We start from the raw sequence: 21,446 nt of genomic DNA, 5'->3' as shown, positions 1-21,446 counted from the left end.
TTTTTTTTTTTTTTTTTTTTCTGGTGCAGTAAATGCAAAAGGCCAAGGATTCACTCTGACAGGCCACGAATTAAGACCCATACCACCTGAATAATGTCAAAATTTTAACCACTATTCTATGGTTAAATTTGCTCCTGTATGGATTTTCTACTGTTAAAGGTTGCATTCTCTACCTCTGCCAAAACAAAATACAAGAGAGCAAAACTGGGAGACAAAGTTACCCACATCAGAGCCCGAGCATAAAAGGAGAAAGGTCGTCAGTTTACCCCAGTGCAAAACAGTAACACCATTTATACACCTCCTAGGCAGGTTAGGAAGGGATCCAACCCAATACAGGCAATCAAGGAAGAGCTGAACTGCTACAGGGTTAAGAAAAAAAAAAAAATCCACTGTAATTTTTAGTGATGAGCTGGAGATGCCCTGTTAGCTGGGTATCAGACCTTTTTTGCTATGCCTGACTTTATCTGCAGAGATCCAAATGACAACAGATACACAGCTACCTAGCATAGACACTTTACTTTAGAAAGTCTTTTACTATTACTCAAACCCAGAGAACATGATTTAAGGCTATAGATTTGTTTTCTGCCGTAACAGAGACACTAACAGGAGTATCTAAAGCCTGACACACATGATGTCAGCTCCTTTCTCACCCTGCCACCACCACCAACCCCCGAAAAGAGAAACATGCATACAACAACTTCAAGATGTAAATACAGACTGCCTTATTCCATGCATTTTTAGGCAGCAATGGTCATGATACACTTGATATGAGTGGACACAACACACAAACAGCAGACTTGTACGGACATACATAGTGACACAAGGTCTACCCCTTCCCAATACATACCTGTCATTCACCTGTGCACACCAGAAGTTTGGCTGTACACCTGCAAACCACACAGTAGAAAAATTCAGGAGCTTTCTTCCCTGTCCTCACCTTATGAATATCATCTGACTTTCACCTGCGTCCCACAAGACCAAACACAAAATCTTCTCCCACCTGCACAAACTTAACACATTTAACACACATCCAAGAATTCGCTTTGCTTTTCTGCCTTCAGCCAGCAGCTATTCGCAGATCCCCTCTTGGCCCAGCACATGCTCTGCTTTGCCACAGAAAACCAATATGTACTTTGTACTGAGGCAGCTGAAAACCTGCGAGGTTATATATCAATGGTGCACTGATTGGATTGAATGATTTACTCATGATTGGGCTGCAAAGCACCGTGGCTGAAATACAATAAGTTATAAATCATGTTACAATCTTCTGCTGTCTGCACACACACGCTGCGTGCACACGCACACAGGCAGGCTCAAGCTTGCTCAGGTTTCCTTAATCCAGTCATACACACTGCTTCTCAGCTGTTACTTACATATCTGTATTGCTTTTTGTCTTTAAATCTCAGTAGGAAAGCAAAAACCTTGCATATCCTTCTGAACTGGTGACAAGCAGTTCCACAAACTAAAGCTATTGATTTCAAACAAGCTTCATTCATGTTCTCCTCACAAAAATAAAGCTTCACCAGGAAATGAATTGATCTTCATTTGGCTTTTGTAAAGATTATGAACAAGCTTAAAAGAAAACAAGTGTTCAGACTGCTATTCATATTGCCACTTCCTAATCATGCTCCATTCATTGATTGCTTATTTTAGTTTGTATTTTGCTGATTCAGTTGCACATGTCTTCTTGCAAAAGGGATTATCAATATTAAATCAATTGTGTCTACCCTATGAAGTAAATGAAAAAGCAAACCATTTTCTATTATCCAAGCATCTTAAAAGAACTAATGCTATGTGGTACACTTTGCTGTTTAGCGATTCAGAACACTAGATTCTCATAAACTACTTCTGATCATTAAAGCTCTAAAACCCCCCATATATCCCCACAAAATTTGTTTTTTAAAGCACCTACCTTATTTCCATTAAGTACTTTTTAGAAATGTTATGCTTTATATTTTAGAATTAGGGTGTCAAAAATACACATTACAATTTAAGTATTATGGGATATACAGGTATTTCTAAATGCACATTACTTACTCAGCAAGTTTTAACAAGAAGTGATCTACCAAGTTGTAAAAACAGAATGTGCAGAACAGGATTTATTTTTGTGAAGGGCTCTTGTAATAAAGTTATTAGGTTCAGACAGATCTAAGGGACATAAAAGCCAGAGCAATTACAAGTGTCACATCTACTTACCCATCTCTCCCCACGCACAAAAGCTATTTCACACGTACAAAGAAAAAGAGTCACAATCCCCAGTCTAGGATTTATGGAACGGACATAATTTGGGAACAGGGAGAAGAAGAGGAGGAAAATTCAGTAATGATCTCTAAAATGATTTTAAAGGGTTCATGCTTTGTGGTTGACTATCGTTTGAAACAAACCACTGGCCGCAGGACAAGCTCCCCTACTGCCCGGGTCACCCATCCCAGTGAGCTGTGCACGTTCAGACCAGCGGCTCAAGGCAACAACCCTCCGGCCGTGCGAGCCGACACACCAGACTGCCATGGATGCTGGAACACTGAGTGACTGCAGTGAGTGACTGATGCTGTCAGACACCAGTGTTTTACTCGTATCTCTGCTTGGTTTGGCTATGAATATGCAACCTATTTAAAAGCTCCCATGGCAATAGAAAAGCTCTCTGCAAGACATGGAAGCAGATCCATGGCACAAACACACAAGCTTGCATTCCTTTGGAAGCCAACTTAGAAGCGTATCCAAAGCTTTATTCGGTTCATTCATTTTCATAAGTATAGTTTAGTCAGAAGTATTTATGATAATGCAAGTATTTTTCAGTGCTGGAGTTCAGAAGAGCACAAAAGCAAGTTGTTAAATCATACTGATCCCAACCTCTACCAAAGCGTGCATTTGATACTTGTGTTTACATTAGTAGAGGTTTTATAGCACACTTCACACATAGAAGTCTTCTCTCAAGCATCATGTTCCCAACTTACAAGAATATGAAATAATTTTGTAGTCAGGAAAGGAAAATGACAATTAGTGGAATCTATCACATAAAAAAAAGTACCGTCTATATAAATCCAGGGTCACAGCATTTCAAGACTTCACCGTGCAGCATAACAATACTAAGAGAATCTTGTAAGAGCCACTAAACAAATCTAGAATTACTTTTCCAAAACCACTTTCTTACTGAGTTTAAAGCTGATATTAGGACTTCGAAGCACCAACGGATTTGACACACTTCTGACTCCATACACAGCATAAACAGTTGCCAGACAAAGTACACTTCAGCGACCTTTACTTCAAAATAAAGTTATCCTATGTCTCTATCTAAATCCAGAATAGAAATAAAAAATAAAACCCTAAACTTTTTGGTAGGAAGTCAGACACTTTCAGCTCTAGGTTGATTTTTCACAGCTCTCAGCAGAGCTAATGCTACCTGCCTGCACGTGTGTGCCATGGAGCTGGCTCCTTCTAAGAGGTCACACTAGCAGGCATAAAAAAATAATCAGCAAATACCAAGCACAGCTGGAAAAGTGTGTCTTTAGAGACTTGATTTGCCCAGTTTTCAAGAAAAAGAATTACTGGAAGTGCAATAACAATCTCTCCATACACGCATACTAGTATGCCTGAGGAATGAGGATCAATAGCAGTATTTATTCAACAGCACGCTAGTTTGTATTCCTACCGGAAAAGTGATGCAGCAATAAAGCAGCTTTTTCCTCTTGTGCAAATCATCTAAAAGTCACCAAAAGTTGCAGCACCATCCCAGGGGAGGCAGGTGGTGCACATGGCTTGCCCGGTGCCAGGCAGCGCCTGCACACACAGCACAGCAGCAGCCACTCCTCAGATCTCAAGTGCCTTGATGATGCCAAAGAAAGAAAAAACAAATTTTTCCGGGTCTGAAACTGGGTTTGCAAGTACCTTCGTACTCCCATGATCTTCAGAGCATGGAGAGGACAGACTCAGCACAAACTCAAGCATTCCTTTGGAAAGCACCAGGAACATGTGCAGCCTGGCAGAATAAAAATGCCTAAAGCCACACAGAGATGGGTTAGATGGGGCAGGATGGCATGCACGGAGAGAAGATAGCCAGCAACCTGCCTCTGAACTGCAAAACTGCAAATCCAGTTTGGACCAGCCTTCTCCTGGATGATGCTTCCTTTATGCCAGAGCTTTGACTCTGTTACTCACTGCTTGATTTCTTCACTTGCTCTTGCAGAAAATTCTCAGTGAGTACTGGAAAATGTTACTTTTCCTTTTTTTTATGCTTGAAGCCATAAAAAGCCAAGGGCAAGAGTGTTTTTTACACAACACTGGATTAGACCCACAACTATCTAGTAGGAGAGAAGATACACAATAGTTCTGATTTTTTCCTAGAGATGAAAGTATCTTTTAATACACTCCCACATGCTATTCAAACAGAATTTCACATCTGAAAGTCATGGGTTTTTTCCTTCTTACACTGTCTTGATTCCTTGGCTAGTTTTTCCTTGTTATTTGATGAAGAAAAATCACTGCATCTTGCCTCTTTTCCTTGCTGTTGTTTGTATGTAGGATTGGAAAAAAAAAACCCAACAAAAAAAAAAAAAACCCACAAAAAACAAAACACCACCACAAAAACAAAAACATCTTTTTAAAAGCTAAAATAATGTATTGTGCATGCAAGAGAAAAAGAGCTCTTCTGACCTCCTTTCTTTGTAATAAACAGCAGTGACAGTGACTACAAATAAACAGTCATGAAACTCTATTTCCCAGCAAATATCACCAGCATAATTCAAGTAGTTTGTTTTTGTCTTCTCAAGCTCTGTCCTTTCCCTCAAACTCATTTCATCAAGCCTGGCTAAACACCCTAGGGCAGGACATGGCTAAGTAACTGGCATCATATCACAAATGTGCAACTCCAGGAATGTTCCAGCTACTAAGAACTTGAGAAAACCACTAATAAAGAGCTCTCCCTTGCCCCAATAATATTTGCAGATCTCAGCCATGTCAACCAAAAATAATATCCTCGTCTGGGGAGAGGCAAAAGGATTTTTCTTCAAGTAAAGCTTGAAGGAGGTTGTTTGCCTTCTATTTTAGGGAAGAAACGAGACACTAAGACAAATGCAACGCCCGATGTATGAAGCAGCATACGGGACAGTCTCCTGCCCAAGTCATGGTATGTGCTGAGAAAGCCTCTCATTTCAGTAACCCAGTACAAGAGAAAACTGGCATAAAGGCACCTGCAAAGCCAGGTCTTTTTTGCTGTTTAAACAATGGAAGAGATTTGCTCTTCCTCAAAAGAAAATAAATAAATATGATAGCAAAGGATCGCTTTCCTGAGCTCCATCAGAGCCAACCACAGGGCACAGGCTGAGCCTCACGGCACAAAACATTGCCAGTCTTGGAGTCTGCAGAGGAAGCTCCTGACAGCAGGTACAGCCAGCATCCAGCACAGAACGAGAACATCTTGGGTCCAGCACAAGAGATGTGAAGTCAGGTGTGGTCTCAGGCACAGGATGTTGAATTAATTACAGATCTCCAAGGCCCATCCTCCTGGACAGTCCTGATGTATCTAAGTCGCATCCACACTCATGACTTTTCCAAAGATGCTTTGCATTTTGATTATAAAACCAAAATCCAGTTCTTTGGCCCTGCAACATCCCAATAACCTGAGTGGGGGCTGAGACCCAAAGGCAGCCCCATGGCAGAGGGCAAGAGGCTCTCCAGGGCTGAGGAGAGACCCCAGAGGGAGCAGAGCCTCCCACTACAGCTCACTCCCTCCACCCCAGAATATGTTCCAGCACCCAGCATGTACATGCCGAGAGCCCCCAAAGGGCACACACAGACCACTTCAAATAAAAACAAAATCAAGAATGGATTTAGTTCTTTTAAATACATTGTCAAAGAACAATCCAAGGTCTTATCTAAAACTCTCTGTCTTTTCCACTACATCCCAAAGAAAAACTTTCAACTTGCTGCTACACACAAGTCTGGTAATAAAACCAGCTAAAGCCAGATGGTGCTAAAAAGCCCAATTGCTCCCAAGGAAGGCAGCTACAGAAATAAACGGGTGATTCAGCCACTTGAGACACTTGAATGTAATGACTGATTCAACCCCCAAACACACCACTGGGAAAAATTAAAATTACATCAGTGATATGTAACTGTTTAATCTTTAGCAGTGGCTTCCAGGTGACGTACAGCTCTACCCAGACACTGCTCTAAGGCCACGTGGGCCAGTTCGTAAATGCAAACCTTTTACCAGGGCATGCTGTGAAAGCAAAAGCAGATCAAAGTCCTGATACACATCATCAAAGTCTTTCCATGCTTTGCCTGACCCATAGGCAGGGCCCACAAGGCAGACAGGAGGAAGGGGCAGGGTGTCTCCTGGCTAGGAAGCCCTCAAAACATCTGAAGATCAAGCTGTGGAAGTTGCTTATCACTTCAACTGTTTTTCCTCTTCACTTTAGTATATTGAAGCTTGCCCACACCAGAACAGCTGTCGAGAGATTCGCTGCAGCAGGAAGATGTCATCTTCACCCAATGATTCAATAGTCCTAACAATTGTGGGTATTATTTTTCTTAAATCTACTCCTTAATCCCTTAATGCCATAAAATACCACTGAATCAGAGCTTAGCAGGATTCCTGAAAAGAACAGACTTTTAAAGAGATAATGAGAACTCCACATTTATATTAGATAGGATTGAAAAGAGAGAATAGAGAAGACAGAATGTACCAGATGGGCAGATTATTTCATAGTTTTCCTTAATATGATTTCTTCAACCTGAAGCATCTGGTAATTCCACTACTGGAGATTAGATACCAGATAAGATGGACAGGCAGACTGATCTAACAGAGCAATTTTTATTTTCCAGCTATACATAGGAAGGGTTCCCATTAAATCATACATCACAGAATAAAATAGAGGTGCATAAAATCTAGTATCAAAGCAGGGAATGTTAGCAGCCCATAGGATCCCATGTAAATATGCTTCACTTTCAATAAAGAAAATAACATGTCTTCTTAAACTCTCCCATCCTTCACTGGCAAGCAGAAAATGCTGTGAATTGATCAACAATAAAACTCACAGATCAGCCTTGTCCTTCACAGCTTGTGCAGAAAATTGAAGAAAATCTCTCCATCTCATTTTGTTCTTATATATTTGTGTAGAAGTCCTACAGTCTGCAGGGTGCACCTTGGATACTTCCAATCTAGAAGCAGTAGCTGTTTTCCAGAACACACAGGAATCTCATCTTAAAGTCCAAAGACGTAATCAAGCAAGATAGAAATGTGTTGCCTATGCCTTATAATGCCACTGTTCCACAGGAAGATGTGAATTAAGGTCCCTTGCACCAAAATACTAGTCCTCTCTTATTTTAGCCAAAGGAGTAGCTTTCTTGGTCATCCAAAATGTAATACCATTACCTGATTCACTCTAAAGGCACATTGCAATGCACATCTGACACAACCTTTCCTACTCAAGCAGAAGGCCAGGATCAGAAGGACCTATATTACTAAGCTCAAGACTAAGGTCTTACAGGTGCAGTTCCCTTATGGTATCAGTACCACACACATTATTTCATGTATCCATACCATCAGCACCGCTTCTTTGGGAATCCAATACTGCTCCAGTGGTGAACAGCAGGGCAGACTTTCTACCTTCTGGCCTAGGTAAGCAGCCTCAGCATTTAAGAAAAGAAAATCTCTCAAATAAACTGAATATTATAACCAAAACAAAGATGATAATCCAAACTACCAAAAAGAGACACTACCATTCTCCAAATCAAGACAAGCAAGGTACTTCTCATCCCCACTTCTGGCCCTGGGAAAGACCTTACCTTCTCCGGAGCACCATCCCGTACCCAACACCTCGTGGACCGTTTTCTCCCGGGAAACGCACCTCTATCCTTTCTGCTGCCTCTGGGCAGAGACTCGAAAGGCTGGGACTCATGATGCATCCTCATTGCCAGCATCTGCCTGCAAATCACTCCGAGCAGGCACACCTTCATCTCTGAACCCTCAGTGATGCTGACCCCAAGGTGCAGGGATTCTAAATACAGAAGGATTACAAAACATGACTAATTTCCCCTGAACTCCCCTTATTCCCCTTTGCTTTGGCCACAGTCACAAAGAGGGGGCAGGAAAGGGAGGTCTGATCCAGCATAACTCAACACTCAAGAGAATAAGACTTGACCACATTAACCTCTTTCTTTAAAAAACAAGAAAATTAAAAAGAAAAAAAAAATATGCATGAGCAACAGCCACTGCTAGAAACAGTCTGAGTCCATCGGCATTCCAGACGCTGAACAGCCTTTAGCTGAACCAAACAGGCTTCGCTATTATATTTAAAACTAATACATGCTTTGTAATGCTTATCAGCTGGAGGGTTTTCAACAGTTTTTCCCCCACTAATGCTGCAATTTCAAAACCATTTAGGCTAATTTCCTTTGACTTGAATCTATTTTAATCAGAGACCAGGATACTTGACTTAAATGGTTTGCATTAAACCCTTCATAAAATCAGCCATAAAATTGTATGCGCAAAATAGCAAATGGATCTTGAAGCTAGAACTAGAAAAAGCTGAAACTTTTCAAGTTCTCCAGCAAACTCAAGCCTATTTCATAACCAGACCTCTTACTGCTCTCTTACAATACCGAGACACGATCCTGAGGATCTTACATAGATAAAAGACACTAAGTTATGCAGCTGCAGCCAGCACCCACAAATTCTCTCCAAAGTATTAGCCTGGCTCCAAAACGATGCATTTTTAATAAATTGCTGTGCCTGCTCTGTCCTCTCCACAACCCTCCCATGAAATGACAGATAGTGGCACTGAGGAAGAATATAATGCAAACCTAAAAATGTCAGAATTAATCCTTTTCTTCCCGCCAAGATCTGAAAAAACATTACTTCTCAAATTAATTCTCACAAAGTAGTGCTGGCTCTGCTAGAAGTCAGAGTTCTGGATGAGAAATGACAATAAGCAGCTCAGACTCAGGTAACTGCTAGAGAAGGTCTCACTCCAAGGATTTGTCATTGTAGCAGGATTTGCATATCATATAGCCAGAGATGCAATTTGTACCTGCAATTCATTTTGTCCAGACAAACCATACCAGCAGAATTGGAAGCTGGGCCTCCATTGCTTTGGAAATTCATCCAAATATTTCTGTTGTCAGTGGTTGACAGACTTGGAAACTCTGAGTGGCTGCTTGAAATTCATGCAGCATGCAGAAAAGTGAAGGAACAAAAGCTCTCCATGCTCTCACATCCTTAACAATTTCCCAGTACGCTGGAGACATGTAGCTGCATCCCCTTGCTGCATGATTTTCAATGGTTTGCAGATGCCAAGCAATGGCTTTGTCACTGTCCTAATGACACAAGCATTGCACGTGTATCTTTCAGAATCTGAATCTCTCTTCGCTCATTTTTTTTTAATGAGGGATTTCACTCCAGGCCTGGACAAATTGATGCTTTCCTATTTTGGAGAACACTCTGATAGCCATATCTAAAATTAACTTTCGTACAGATAAATTTACAGCACGTCTTTTCTCACACTTTTAACAAAACGATTTGGCATCTCATTTAAAGTCTATTATTCTATGGTGCTCAGAAGTAAACATCACCATCACCTTAAAAGGTCATTCCAGAAAAACAGTAGAGAAAGGATACTGCTACCTGATCCACTGGGCTCCCTTCAAAGGTGTCTGCACAGAGGTGTCACTGCTCAGGAGATTAGTTACTCTTTCTGACTAATATTTTAAGCCTTTCCTCATGCCTTCCTCCTGCCACTGCAGTGGTAAAGGGTTAAAGCACTTCTGCCCCCTCCCTCAAATCAAGCATTCTGGGCTGCTTAAAGATCAACAGGAGACCCCACAGCAGAGTCCCAGGGGAAGGGCTGTGCTGGAAGGAGCAGGAGGGCAGCCGAGAGCCCCCCGGGGGTCTTGCAGTGACATGAAGGAGCTGACAGGGGAGGAGGAAGGGAGAGTATTTGCACACATTCCCAGGGTAATAAACACCAAAGGCCAAAGCTCAGTGAACAGCCCTTTGCTGAGGAAAGCAGATGTGAGCTTCTGATCGCATTACTACCACCCAAAATAATGTATTGCTTTAGGAAAATAAAAAGCGAGAGAGAAGAGTGGAAAGAAATTCACCTTTTTCCCCTGATAAATCGTCTTTATGAACTATCTCAGTTTCAGCCAAACTACATCAGTTGCTCATTACTGAGCACGGCCCTGTGAATGATAAGGAGGGAAGAGTGAACAGTATCACACAAGAATATGAAAGCAACAATCACTCCTGGTTCTCAGATGGTATCTAAACGTGTACACCCCTTCATGGAGCAACTGGTACTTACTTGGTTGGACGATAATCTGGTATGGAACGATCCAGCGAAATTTTCTCACTGAGGTAGGAGTTGTAGCCGTATTTCTCATGTGGTCCCTTTGCTTTCTCCTCCTCCTCAGGAGACAGGGTGGCTGGAAGCCCACCTTTACCACGTCCACCATAGCCTTCAATGAGACCGAGTGACTTGGACAGACCTCAAGAGGAAAAAAAGTCACCATCAGTGTTAGAATACAACACCGTTACTTCCAAGCTATAAAAGAAACAAAAATAATCTAAATATTAAGCGTGTTTTGTTTTTGTTTTCTGAAAACATCTCAAATTCTAGTTCTTTGGCCCAGTACTGGACTCAAGTCTTGAAATTCCTCATGGCTCAGGCACACTGTTCCTGATAGCACTGCCACCAGCATCCAACTGATAACATCCCAGGGATCTGTGCATTTATTTAGTTGTTAGGAAGGTTATTTAGGCCTCCTTCCCACTCTCAGAGAGGTAATTACATATAAGGTTAGATGTCCCCAGGAGAAGGATAGGTTGAACACAGAGTAAGAATAAAATAGGGTTGGTTAACTGCCAACTGAATGAATTTTTGCTCAGTATGAACAGTGAACAGCATACAAATGTTATGGATTTAAAAACAATTTCCCCGCAAAGCTTTCTTATCTTTTAAAGTATAGCATTCCCAGACCTTTATCAAGTGGAATTATTTATTTATATCTGCACAGCTGAAGGAAATCGGCAAAGTTCAAAACAAAAAGAGCTATATTGATGATTTGGTGATGATTGTGGAAAGCCAAGTTCATGCTCATGTTATTACTTATTATACAGGATACCCGGAATTTTAATATTTTTCATTAGCAGAGACTCATACTCTTCTTTTTGTCAGGAAAAAAGAAATTTTGATGGATTATTTTGCTTTATTTTTCAGTTTGTGTTGTGGGGGTTTTTTTAATAAAGACATCTGGATAGATTCACCTCTGTTTTAATGGCACAGCCCAGACTCCAAGAGCAGAACAGACTACGGTCACCACTGATGCTTTTGACAGGACAATAACCTTGAAGTTATGCACACAGCTTCATAATGAGTATGGTCCAGCTCCCAAACCTACCATGGATTTCCATTGCCCTGGACAAAATATTCTGCCTCCCCATCTACACGACACAGATTCTTCCTCAAAAGGTAGCATTGTGAGGCAGTAAGAAAATCACCTATGAACATAAATTACAGTTTGAAGCACTTGAATAGAAATTATTATTATTCCTTCTGACAAGAAGCCTCTAAACAGTCTTCCCTACTAGGGAGCTTCTGAGAGTTGATGGAGTCCCTCTGATCGCATTGGGCTTGATTAGATTTTATCTGAGGACAATAATAACAAATCAACTGCAAGGAGCAACTAGCTGTGACGTGGGGATGGATTAGATATCCACACTGCCTTTTTCCATCTCTAGGCTCAGCAACAGCCAGAGGAGTAAGTCAAGAAAGCTGGGAAAGGTGAGACTTTCTGGCCTGCAGAAGGCTAGCAGATCACTCAGCCAACTTCCTAACCCCAAATGGCTGGAGAGTCAAGGTTCATCTTGCTTACAAAGTGAAAGAGATACCAATTTCATTTCAGACACAAACTCCAACAGAATTAAATCAGTATTTAAAAAAAAATATATTCTCACAAAGAGACAAGTCTTCTCAAAATGTCTATTTCTTTATCAAAAACAGATCTTTCTACTCAGGAATATAGATGCATAACTTCCTTATGGTACCCAATTTTCTTGTTACACCAAAAAGACAAAACAGGTTCTTCAGTTCATCAGCTGATGGTTTTACTGTTATAACAGACACATTCTAACAGTTCAGTTTAATTCCTTCTTCCTCACCTTCTCCAGAAAATGTTTCCACCAAAATCTGTAAGAAATTCTTACGGTCTATCAATGCTTGTTCTTGGCCTAAAACATGAGCTATGAAGTCCTTCCACAGCATGTAGTATGGTCATACTTTTATTATAGTAACCTCAGGATCTACCAGTTTGCTTTTAAAGCTTGATTTTGCTTTTCTTAGTTTGTTTTAGCACATTTCTCATTTCTACAATGCTTTTGCTATTGGTGCTTTGAATCTACACATCTGTAAGAAGGGCTGAAGTGGGAACTTTCTGAGCTGGATGAGGGCTGGCAGAGGCTCTGTGGATGGAGGACCTTGGCACTGGGCAATGGAATGTGGGGATATCCACATTCCAGTGGGATATCAGAACCACTAACACCACAGTGTTTTGCTCTGTTTAAAGCAGGTTTAAAAAAAACCCACAAGATCAGGTTATCATTGACAGATTATAATTGTTTAACTCAGACCCCAAGGCAGCACTTCTCCCAGAGCTCCGCACTTGAAGTCAACAGGGGAAGACTCATCCCTTCAAGGCTAATTCATCCACCCGAAGATCTGAATCAGTCTCCAGAGGTGCTTACCTCTGTCTTGACTAAGGTAACTGGGTTCCCAGATACAGCATCTCGGTAAAGTACCTGAAATTAGAGTCGAGGAATCTAGCTCTCAGTGTTCAAAATACCAGCAGCCACAGGAGCAAGCTGTACCAGCCTTTTCCACATTGCTCAGCTCGGTGGACCTGAGCTGGTATTAGCAGCAGTAGGAGATGCCCCAGCCAAGGGTATCTTTGCCAAGGAATTCAGCTGGTTGCACCGAAATTGCAGGCTGGGTATACTCTACAACCAAAACTTCAATCCTCATCCACCAGCAATGCAGACTGGGGACAGACAAGGTGGCAGCTGCTGGACAACAGAAGAACACATTCCTTACTTGCCCATCTGTGGTTTTTTTAAAGAATAAATATAGACAAAGAGATGGTGCACATCCATTTCTTCTCAAATACAGTCAAGACATGGGCAGAGTCATCAAAGACCCATCTGTGCCCCCACGCCCTCAGCTGGCACAAGGTAGCAGGCTCCACTGGCCCAAGGCAAAATGAAGGTCCTGGCAGAATAAAGCCCCTCTGACTACAGAGGCACCAGAGAAACACCCAGACATGGCTTTATATTCAACAGCTTTGGGTGACAACCCTATAATGCCATTAACTGCTTTATTCCAAGACCATAATCATGACAACTAGACACACACACACCCCAGGCATACATTTCTCCCTTGTCACGGAGTACATTTCCTTATTTCTGCATACAAACTTCTCAGTCCTTCTACTACTATAAACCCTGTCTCAGTAAGTACAGATAAATCCATGTCATTTAACCAAAGGAATCAATTCAGATGATTGATTCATATGTGTTGGGCACAACACTACTGTGAGACCATCACCCTCTCTTTCAGTGGCACCCAGGATAGCAAACACACCCGCGGGGATAGTCACAAAGATAAGTATTCCCAGGTGTGATGTGACAGGGAGAGTCTCCATGTCTGTCTTTGTGTTGGTTAAACATATCACCCTCCAGTCTGGTCTGTCAAAAGGGTTCATCCGTGCAGCTGGGATGTCACTTTGGTGTACAGCACTTTGATGCAAGATTCAAGTTATGTTTGGCAAGAAGGATGATTCACATCCAAACAGAAAAGGAAGAAATTTGCTTCCAAATGGCTGAAAAGACACCTCAAGAGAGGCAGGACTGATAACAAATGGTTACAGCAGAACCAGCCATTGCATTCATTCATTCACTTTTAGTAGCTCCATTTTAGGGTAAGAAGAGCACATTTCTGCAAGGTTATGCTATAACTTCAGAAATTATCCTCAGCCCAGCCTATGTGCTTCACTTACACAGGCAGAAACCCAGGGAAAGCTCCTTCTCAGCAGGGAGCTCCCTGGGCTTTGCACTGACCCACATGTGGGTGCACAGAGACTCCCACATGCTTCCCGAGCCCAGGAGCCCACCTTCTAGAGAGGACTCCCATGTGCAACTGTCTCTTCTCCTCTTTGCTCCCCTTCCTCCCACTAATCTCCCCTGATCTCCAAATTGCCTTTCTCAGTCCCCACTTACACCACCATCACTGCAGTGAGGCCCCGGCCCACGTCAGGAGCCAAGAGGTTTCTGGAGGTAGCACATACACCTGCTTCCATTTTACATTTGTCCTTCACAGCCTGCATGGAAATGCCATTTGGGTCCCCAGAGAAGCCACCTCTCTTATCATTTTATTATATCATTATTACTTCAATCGGCGTAACGCTGCAAATGAATGATTAAGTGGCTCCGATAACGCAGGAACAGGAAGGGGACACCGCCTCAAGCCAGCTGTTCCACATGCACAACCGTCCAGCGCTGGTTTCCAGCCCAGTCTTCTGCTGTGGCCTCTGACTAGCACAAACCTGTAGCCTCTTCACCCTTTGAAAAGAGCTGTAGCCTCTTCACCCACCCCAGCCCTTTGCCAAACCTGCTTCAAATTCACCGGGAAGTGCCAGAAGTTACACACAGATATACAATGAACAAGAAAGAGGCAAGAGCCGGATCCCATCAGCTTATTTCCTGGAAGAACTGGGCTAAAAAGTCAGAAGTCGGAACTGTTCACAGACCAAATCCTTTATCATTCTGGGCAGGCACCAAAGCAGAAGTGCTGAACCACTGCCAAAAAGTCTCTCCTGATGCCTGCTTCAGTCTATCTAAAGCGATAAACACCACTAACCACCACCCACCCCCCCCCAAAAAAAAAAAAAAAAAAAAGCAGCTTGATCTTTGGAGTGAATTCACTCCTTAGTGATTTTTTGCAAGCTCATGAGATGGTAATGGGCTGCATCAAGATTAGATTTTCAGTGTAGATCAGGGCTCTGAACACTTGTGAGCTTCACTCATCATTAAGCCACATTCACACAAGTACCTTAGAACTGGAAAAGAGGATTTTTCTTCAAAATCTCCTAAAGTGTCTGAACTTTGGGACAAAGAAGCGTATTGCTCTTATATTGCAGGAATAGAAGGAAAAAAATACACCACTTAGAGCTGCTAAGATCTGAGCCACTCCTACAGAAACGGCCAGACATCAGATCCCCAAGGACTGACAAAAGAGTTGGTTTTCTTCAAGAAGATATAAAAATTTAATCTTTAAAGCCAAATTATTCCTAGACTGAGTACAGCTGTAGTAAATATATTATCCTCTCCTTAAACTGGCAGTATATTTTGTAAGGAGACAGAGTTTTCTAGGATAGAGAAAACCTTTGGTGAAATACAATATAATGTGATACACAGCCTTCATTTATAAAGCACCCAGCCAAACAGGCTCCCTAGGCAGTAGGCATGTCAGAAAAGCATTTTGCTACATGTCAACCTAGATGAAGGAAAACGTTAACCCTACCAATACAAACCTTAGCCAAGAAAGCTTGTTTCATTAAGGCGGCTAGCAAAGAGAGAAGAGTATCTGAAATTGAAAGGCATTTCTGAGAAACAGGGGTCCTGAGCCTTAACACTGAGGGTGGAGGGAAAAGAACAAGAAGAAATAATATAAGAAAGATTTCTGGAAAAATAAAAATTTTAGCTCTGTCCTTCCTGCTGCATGAGCTACAGAGTACGTATAGCTCAGACTGAAAGGCACAGTCCTATAGGGAAGAGGTACATGGAGCCCTCCTCCTCAAGAAGAAATAAAAAAATACTGAAACAGTGCTGAAAAATAAGGGAAGCATAAAGAAAAAAGCATAAAAAAATTAAAGTAGATGTGTTTGAAAAGTACAGCTCTTACTAAGCTAAGCTCCATGGATCTTCCAGCCCAAATAGCTCTCCCAGGGATGTGTGCTTCTCACCTCCCATCAGCCAGAGATTTGAAGGCTAACAAGTCATTTCTGACTCAGGGAGAAAAAAAAGAGAAAAAAAAAAAAAAAAAAAAAAACAAAAAAAAAGCAAAACTGATGAGGTAAATGGCCTAATATGTGCCACGTGTTACACTGTGGATATTGCCTCTGAGTGACCTCTCAGTGAAGATGGAGAGGATACAACAGATGAGCTTTTAGGGGTATTTTATGAGAAACTAGAGTAGATACCAAAGGGTGAAATGTCACAGGTAATGCTAGAAATTATGGAAAACTGCTGAAGTTTTTAGTGTTGTCCTGCTGATCACTGCAAATACAGACTATTAAAGGGAGGACTCATTAACGATAAGGGTAATTGGCAGACTAACCGCCACCAGTTTGCCTTTGCAGCTTTGGAGGAACCTGAGATCTGGGATTTTCTCTTTTCAGCAGCCGTTTTCACACAATCTTTACCCAGTCTTTGCTACAACTTTTTGTTTATTAGACTAAATAAGTCTGTGTAACCTGCAACATGTGTAACCTGCAACCATGGGCTGTTAAAGGGCAGTGGAAATTGTCCAGGGAGTACCAAATACAACTGGCTCTGTCACCTTCCTTCACTCTTGTTGCTTCCCCAAAGCATCCTTAGACTCTTGCAGAGGAAACCAAAAGTAACAGTAAAGGGATTAGAAAGTAAGAGATCACTGTCTTGGAAGGAAACAATAATTAAAAAAAAAAAAAAAAAAAAAAAAAAAAAAAATCAGTATTCCCCTGAACCCTATATAATTTTATTCAGTGTACATGTTAGGTATGTTTTTCCCAGGGCTGACCACTTATCAAAAGCTAGTATATCCCCAAAATCAGATGCTGCAGCAGGCTTTTGACAAATCCCCCTTGCTAAAGGATCAATGCTATCACCTTCCATTTGGTAGTACTTTCTTAGCGAGCTGTCTTTCAGCATATCTAAACATCTCCTTCAGCTGCAAGGGTCCGACAGAGGTTTTGGTGTTCTTTGCCATGCAAATCATTTGTTGGTTTACTGCAGAGATAAACATGAACATGATGACTGGTGAAAGGTGGTTTCAGGAAGATTTCAAACCTCTGGCTTCATGCTGAATGACAAATGTGGAAAAAAAAAAAAAAGCAGCAGATGAATGCTGCTGGGCCCATGCTTGGCAAGCAGGGATTTTAGCCACACATGGACAAACTGAAAATATAGTGTATTTTACCTGTAATCCAGCATATGTAATCTCCAAAAAAGCTCCTATGTGTGTAAAATTATTTGATTAATTCTCACTAAAATGCATTTGTCCAAGAGACCATTAGGGTTTCACTTAAATAACTGTGACAGGTGGGTGTAAGAGAATCATATATATTTTCCTGTAGCCCATCTAGGCAAGGACCAAAAACAGGCTGCCCAGGACAGGCACAGGTCCTCATTATTTAATATATTTAAGGACAGAGTAAATGAACATCTGTATCAAGAATGATTAAAGCACAGCTGCGCTTACATCAGTACGGGACCGGTCAGACAACGTCAAAGGTTCTTACCACCCTGTACTCTATGAAAAGGATAGAAGCAGCACAGTCAAACTGCACAGAGTTTGAAGCTTCGTTTGAAATGTTTTAACATAAATATACATTTATACACCTATATATGTACATGCATACACATATTCAGTATTGAAGTTTTCTTATCTATATGGAAATGGAAACAGGGAGAAATTACCTTCAGAGCCAGAGGGAAGATCAGTACTGCTTGCAAGGAGAATAGAGTCATCAGGAGAATTTCAAAGCTGGTCTTGCCCTGTTTAGGCCATTACACTACCAACTTCTGGTTCCAAATGGTAATTTCCTGATCACGATTCACCTCAGGCACAAAATAACAGAAATCCTTCAACTAGCTGAGGCTGTTTAGTTCAGAGGAATGATTTAGTTGATTCTAAAACCTGGGACTAGTAGAAGAGCTTGGACATAGATCTATGCTCCCTGGAAGTCTGAAGATATTAGTGTCTACTATTCTGCTTCATATTTTCAGAATAACTTTTTGAAAAAAAAAAAGCAGAACTTAGCAACAGAACTGGTTTCAAGACAGAAAACCGTAGGCTAGGAAAAGCTCTTTGCAGCTCAGCAGGGAGAACAGGCAGCGCTCCCATGGAAGTCTTATGCATAGGTATCTTGTTCAAATGAAGAAGACAAGACTGAAGGTGATTTATATCTCAGGGAAAACCCCAGACAGGTGTGAAACATTCCTGGCAATTTTAATTAGAGCTATGCTCTTCCCAAGCACATACTGACATAACCTACACAGGAGATGCCCTGCTGCTGGGAGCTCCCCCTTTCAGATGAGACATTCAAACCAAGAGGCCAATTGCTTATAGTTGTTAAAGGTTCGTCTCAAAATAGCCAATTACACCCTGCTGCCCTCCGTGTGGTTTATGGTTTCTAATGGATATGTCTTTCTCGTCCTCTTCCTACCTTCACCTCATGCTCCCCTGCACGTGGTGTTCAGCAGCTGGGGTTTGCACCCTGAAGCATCCCCTGTATCAGCTGTGGGCAAAAGGACTCCTGTGACTGGGATGCAGTTCATAGTGCTTCTGGGGATGAAATATACTGGAATAAGACACATCATTACAATAGCAGGTGCAAGATACATGCGTTGTGAGAAAGGATATATATTTTGCAGGCAAGGCATTGATATATTTGAGGCAGCTGCCAAGTAATGGAGTGACATATGCAGCACCAGCAGCTGACTCCCAATTCCAGATAACAGACTTGGATCTGCAAGGGGGAATGGATGGAGTGTATTTGCAGAAAAGGTAAAGAAAATAATGCAGTGTAGCAATCTCACTCACACATTATGACACAAATACAAATTTATACCTCTGACTAACATATGGGACCATCATATTCTGGAATATCTGTGTTGTTTACTGGAGAGAAGAGGGAAAAAAAGGCAAAAAGTAGATCACAGTGTATAACAAAATGAAAATCAGGGTCAAAAATATCACTAAGAACATGTAGCAAGGCAGCTGACTCCAGGCACACTGCATCCATGTTCAAGATGTTGAAGAACTCCAGAGAACTCACTTTATTAAGCCCAGCCTAAGGCCTGCTTTCAAGGATTCAGTCTTGCTGGGACGCAGGCACAATCATTTCCCCTCCAACACACAGCAACGCGTTTCCATGAAGCATTTAGAACAGTCTAAAGCAATTTTCTCACGGTTATTTTAAATTGACATAAACCATCACAAAGAATCATGGTACCCAGGTACCAATAAGAAAGCAAATTCCCCAGAGAAGGCAGGGGAAGATCTATGGAAGAGCACCCAACGTGACCAGATACAAGTAATGCGACCTAATTAGAGAGAACAGACGCCCAGCACAGCTGAGCACATCTCCCCCGGCACAGCCCAGCACCCTGGGACATGCAGCTTCATTCAGAGCCCATACAATTAGATTCATATCACTTAAACCCACCTTCTTGGTGAGACACTCTAGCACCAGAAATCTGGAATCAATTTCTGTCAAGGATCCTTCTCCACCACTGGTCACTGACGTGTCTGCAGACAAAATGCTCCACAGGTTTCTCCCTCCATGCCTGTTTTGCCTTTTTCCCCTCTTAAGACCAGACTAGCACCATGTGAACAGGGCTGGTTGTTCCACAACCAGCCATAACTTTGGGAGTTACCTGCTGAGGCTCCAGGCACACAACTGCTACTGCAGCTGCTCTGTGAGAGGCGAATGCTCTGTACAGGAGCGAGATGCCACGGCTTCTCTTTACACTGGCAGCAGCAAGGTGAAAGAGCAACACTAAAAGCTTTGTCCAGCAATACATCTGCTATGAGTTAACACACAGCTATCTAAAAACTGATGAAGTATCCTAAGAAGAGTTTGTATTAGTAGCCTACCAATGCAATATAACATAAACCATGGCAGAACCTCACATTAAAAATCTGATACTGTTCCAGTAACTTCGAAGATCAATTTAGGGTGCGTCACCATTCAAAAGACAGACAAGGTCCCTGGTCCCTGCACCTAATGGTGTATTGATTCAGCACACACCTAAGTGCTAGCTCTGCACTTGATGGACTTTGCTGAAGCACCCAAGCTATTCCCATACACATCGACTCACTCAGTGCCTTCTGGATAGTTTGGGACACAGGAGCTTGAATGAGAAAGGCCAAGGGTAAAAGCAATCTTGCATATTTATGCTGGTCAGTCATGAGCCCGCTTGGGCGATGAATTAAGCAATTGTCTACAGCTTTATTTTTAGAAGGTAGATTGCAATTCAAGCATGTACCAACGATGTTGTTTTCCTATTTGAGCTGCCCAGAAATCAGTCTGACAGGACACAGGCCTACGTGGAAGACCTGCTCACAGAAGATGGCAAGAGCAACTCTTTTGCCTAGTGAAGTTATAGGTGCCCCATCGCTGGAAGGGTTCGAGGTCAGGTTGGATGGGGCTTTGAGCAACCTGTGGAACTAGATGACCTTTAAAGGTCCCTCCCAACCCAAACCATTCCATGATTCTGTGATTCTGCACTGAGGTCTCCTCATTTATTTTGAGACACAACCCAAGCATCACAAAGCACGAAGGAAAATAAGGATACATTGCTCAATATAACATGTTCTATTGTATAGGCAGTTTGGGAAGTTCCCAAACTCTTTTGCCCTAAGCAGCAAAGCATCACCCCTCTCACTTGTGCTGATGCACTGATTTGGGGGGCCTTTCTGAAAACTATTCATCCCCAGGCAGTCACTCCTACCAGCCACTGTCACAAACCCACTCTCACATGAACCTTTTGTTTGACTCCACATTGCTGCCTTTATGCTCCAGTGTAAAATTTAATGCAGCCCATTTCCACCCCCATCACAACCCTTTTGGGGAGCAGCTGTTTGGGAACACTACAGAGATGCTAAGCTTCAGTGGGAGCACAGGACCACACAGCCAAAGGTGGGGAAACAAGAATTTCTAAAGTCCATCCTGTCCCCAAAGAAGCTGCGACTAGAGTTACACCCAAGGTGAGATAGGACTGCCCCCAGGAGCTGAAGCAGAGCCACAGGAACTAGGATGGAAACAGAAAGAGAACAGAACCCAAAGAATCAGAAGCCAACATTTTTTTAAACACCACTCAAAGGTTAAAAATAATATTTTGCACTTTTATTTTTCACAAGGAATCTGTTATTTCCAGACCGTATTTCTATAACAAGCTGTTAGTATTTGTGGTTTATTTTAATGCGTGTTCTTGTTTTCTTTATCGTAAAACATTTCCTCTCTGTATAGATTAGCCTGTTGGAAAGGGGAAAAAAGTTGGCATTTGTAAGAAAGGAAATGAAGAAACACCACATTTTAGCACAGACATCATAAACACAAAGCTGGCTACTCCACTGCGGGATTTTTGTTTACATGATAGGTCACACATTCAGCACGCAAACTGTGTCGGCCCC

At 42.0% G+C, this 21,446-nt stretch overlaps 1 protein-coding gene across 1 annotated transcript in view; it reads right to left on the bottom strand.

The window, feature by feature from the left end:
- Window positions 1-21,446, bottom strand: part of GALNT17 (polypeptide N-acetylgalactosaminyltransferase 17) — a 216,140-nt gene that overhangs the window by 148,845 nt on the left and 45,849 nt on the right. The window contains exon 2 of the mRNA XM_026861537.1: window positions 10,302-10,485. Within this exon, the coding sequence (XP_026717338.1) occupies window positions 10,302-10,485 (184 nt within the window). The remainder of the gene's footprint in view (window positions 1-10,301; window positions 10,486-21,446) is intronic.

Source organism: Athene cunicularia (assembly GCF_003259725.1).
Source record: "Athene cunicularia isolate RWA chromosome 19 unlocalized genomic scaffold, athCun1 chr19_part1, whole genome shotgun sequence".
In the NCBI taxonomy this organism is placed as follows: domain Eukaryota; kingdom Metazoa; phylum Chordata; class Aves; order Strigiformes; family Strigidae; genus Athene; species Athene cunicularia.
The sequence above is the reverse complement of the archived record's forward strand: the minus strand, read 5'-3'. Positions and strand labels throughout refer to the sequence as shown.